At 35.6% G+C, this 3,519-nt stretch overlaps 1 protein-coding gene across 1 annotated transcript in view; it reads right to left on the bottom strand.

The window, feature by feature from the left end:
* Nucleotides 1-2,465, bottom strand: part of LOC132096615 (E3 ubiquitin-protein ligase RING2) — a 4,799-nt gene extending 2,334 nt beyond the window's left edge. Inside the window, exons 1-4 of the mRNA XM_059502078.1 lie at nucleotides 2,407-2,465; nucleotides 1,510-1,622; nucleotides 1,179-1,339; nucleotides 1-160 (exon numbers count right to left, since the gene is read on the bottom strand). The exon at nucleotides 1-160 is cut by the window's left edge and continues 56 nt beyond it. Of these exons, the coding sequence (XP_059358061.1) occupies nucleotides 1-160; nucleotides 1,179-1,339; nucleotides 1,510-1,596 (408 nt within the window). The 5' untranslated portion in view covers nucleotides 1,597-1,622; nucleotides 2,407-2,465. The remainder of the gene's footprint in view (nucleotides 161-1,178; nucleotides 1,340-1,509; nucleotides 1,623-2,406) is intronic.
* Nucleotides 2,466-3,519: the final 1,054 nt, after the last annotated feature.

Genomic DNA, 3,519 nt, shown 5'->3' with positions numbered 1-3,519 from the left:
GTTGTTGTGCTTGCTGATGCGGGCCAACACTCTCTCCTGGTGGGCTTCGTACTCGTCTCTGCTGGGGTAGATCTTACTGATCAGGGCGTCAAAGTTAGGGTCTGGACGGAGGGAGCGCTTCGACACCAGCTTCTTCCTGCATGTAGGACACTCCTTATTCCTGTGAAGCAGAGAAGTTTAATAGTGGCATGGAACTGAAATGAAACTTCTCAAATTAGAAAAACAAACAAACAAAAAAGATTAAGTTAAAGATTTAGTTTAATTAAAAATTAATTAAATGGCTTTATTATTATAGGACGGTATAGAGATGACAGGAAGCGAAGTGGGAGACAGTGGGTGGAGTATGAGAAGTCTGACACTTTTGTTCTGACCAACTAAAGAAAAAGGCATTACAACAAATCGCGCTACCACTGGTGAATAAATCTAACGATTGGTTAGCTCATTTCACATCAAACAAAGGGAAATTATTATTATCGTCATACTTTGTCCTCACATTGTTAATGTTAACAACATCAGCATTGCGTGACTACATGTATGTAGTGTGTATTAGCATTACATGAAGATTTAAATTTCTGTACAGTCTAATCGTCATACCATTAAAATTTCATATAAAGAAATTCATTTAACCCAAAAAGCTAATTATTCTTCCTTAGAACTGGTTCTCTTTAAAATACAAAACTTGTGTAAACTCACATACACTATCTGTGATCAGATGCACATTTAAAACTGGAATATAATCTAATTTCAGTCACTTACATGCGTTTCACATTCAATAATTATTCCAGTTGCTGTGAGAAAATGCTATAAACAATCCTCCACCTGCAGTACCCTCACATGCAATATAGCCTACGAGCTGGGACAACTTCTTTATGTTTACAGATGTGACATAATAATACTGATCGAATTTCCTGCGAATTCCTTACCAGTACCGCTCATATTAGAAAACATTATCATAAGCTCACTGCTGTGAATGGCTAAAGTAAGGTGATAATTTGGAACGCTGGCTGGTTATGTACTTGCTAAAAAAAATTATTTTGGATAAAAATTTTTTAAAAAAGTTACTGACTGCAGCTTTAATACAACACATGGAAAAAACACACATAAAACAATCCAGTAAATCAAGTGTTGGGTATAATATAAATCTGAATACATTAACCCTTCTTATAGCACAAACCCACCCTGATCTGAGCGCAGTGATGATGCAGTCGGCACAGAAGCGGTGCAGGCACTCCTTGGTGGTCATGGTGTTCTTTAGCATGTCCAGGCAGATAGGACACATCAGCTCACTGTGCAAGCTGCGCGGGGACACGGCGATCTCCAGACCATCCGTGATGGCCTCCTAGAGGAGCACAACACCAGAGAAGCTGAACAGAGGGTCTAAAACGAAACTACATATTCCAAAACCATCTCTTGTCTCGCCAGCGTTTCACTAAAATACAGACAGAATGACACTTGGAAAAACCTGAACGTACCAGCTGTGCACAATAACTGGTGAATGAATTTTCTTACCTGTGGAGTTCTCTGTAATTCATAGAGACTAAGCTCCCAGGTCTTACTGAGGGCTTGAACCCCATTCGTCTGGACCGTTTGTGTCATCTTTATACACCGAGTGTCTTTCAGCTCTGAGGAAAAACAGCCAAAGAGAAAAATACTGACATGATGTGCAAGAACTGATATCAGGATCTTCTAAGAGCTACAGGTTTTGGTGAGATACGAAACCAAAACAAAACAATAGATGCGTTTTAAATCAAAAGTCATACATGATTTAATATTTTCTTTTTAGGACTTGTTATTTTTAGGAACAACTTTCAAATACGATTGATTAGGACAAGGACAACAGAGTCAGGTTCATTATGATCATCTCTGACATCTGAGGGATGTTATGGTCTGTTGACGCTGAAAGATGCCACGTTATTTAGTCCACTAAACTCTATCCTTGTTTAAATAATAATCAGCTCAGCAGTTTTTGTTTATTTTTAAGATCAAAATGATATAATAAGCGATTAATCCGTCTAACCCTGCAGTCACAGAGCTAGCAGGCTAAAATTAACTCTTTGTGTCAATTAATACAGAAAGCATCTACCTACACATACCAAGTGTCGACTGCATGACTGTGCCTGCTCTCCAACAACTGACAGATATTAAAAACCTCAAAATAAAATAAACGGGAGAGAAAAACAAATAAGCGGAAAAGGTTTTATCTCCTGCGCTGTCATGAAAACGTAGAGCTAACGGCTAACTCTCTCTGCTAATCCAGATGCTGTATTTAAAGGCTCTATTGAATCGATTATGAAGACATTGTCGACAGGATAGTGACATATAGTACCTTTTGCGTTAATGAAAACATCAATATCGACAGCCAGAAAGCATACATTTTCGCTAAAACGCAGCTGTTTACATACTTACATCTCAATGTTATGAACACCCTCTCCCTGCCAGCGCGTTCTGCGGCGTTCAATATGGCGGATCGAGGAACGAAAAGAACTCTGGGAAATGTGGTATTATTTTTAACAAGCGTTAAAATTTTGTTTTTTTACAGTTTTGTGTGCAAAATAACAGGTAGCACATAGTTCAATTTTCTTTATACATTTAATTGTTGCAAGTTAATATATGTATGATAATATTAAAATAATAATAATAATTAAAAAATAAGTAATAAAAAATAATTAATTAAATAAAAAACAAATGCTAATTTAAAATAATGAGAATTAAGTCACAATTAAAGTAATTAAAAGTAATATGACAAAAAATTTACTATGATATACTAAGTCATATTTATGAAATGATGAGCTTACATTATGAGTTAATTTGTTCATAATTATCTGATTTCAACTCCATGGTGTTCTGCTGTGTGTTTTGTACTGTATATGTAAACCGCCACATAAGACAACACTATTTTGGTAAGTCATATCAAACTTACAAGTTTTTATCTCATAATTATTTCAGAATTATAACTTAGTATAACATATTTCATTTTTAGCACTTTATTTAGCTAAATATATCAGCATTTTTGTACATAACCTCTATGAGAGGGACTTGGGTAAGACTAACTGCACAGTGTGCCTCTAGGGGGGAGCAGAGTGATGACAAAAGCCTTCCGTTTCTTTATAACGTTCTTTTTTCTTTATTTCTTAATTAATTAATGAAAGGATTCATTCAGAATAACAACACACAACATACATGTGTAAAACGGTGCGTCATCTTTGCGCAAAACTTGCTATTTTTTATTTTAATTTTGAGTAATTCCAACCAGAGGACGCGCCCTATGTTTATTTTTTCTCCTTTGCTCTTATACACTTTCTAATATTTTTCGAATGAACCATTTTATGGCATAACTTACCAAATAGTTAATAGGCCTATAGTGTTTTAATTTTGTTTTCCAAATGACCTTTTTTTCGTAGTAAAATACAAAGAGATGTTTAAGATATATAGAAAATATTTGCAAATACATCAATTAACAGACAAAGCGACAAAACCGTGCTGTGTAAGATGGCCAGGGCTTCGGATGTTGACGGAGCT

Source organism: Carassius carassius, chromosome 20, assembly GCF_963082965.1.
Source record: "Carassius carassius chromosome 20, fCarCar2.1, whole genome shotgun sequence".
Lineage (NCBI taxonomy): Eukaryota > Metazoa > Chordata > Actinopteri > Cypriniformes > Cyprinidae > Carassius > Carassius carassius.
The sequence above is the reverse complement of the archived record's forward strand: the minus strand, read 5'-3'. Positions and strand labels throughout refer to the sequence as shown.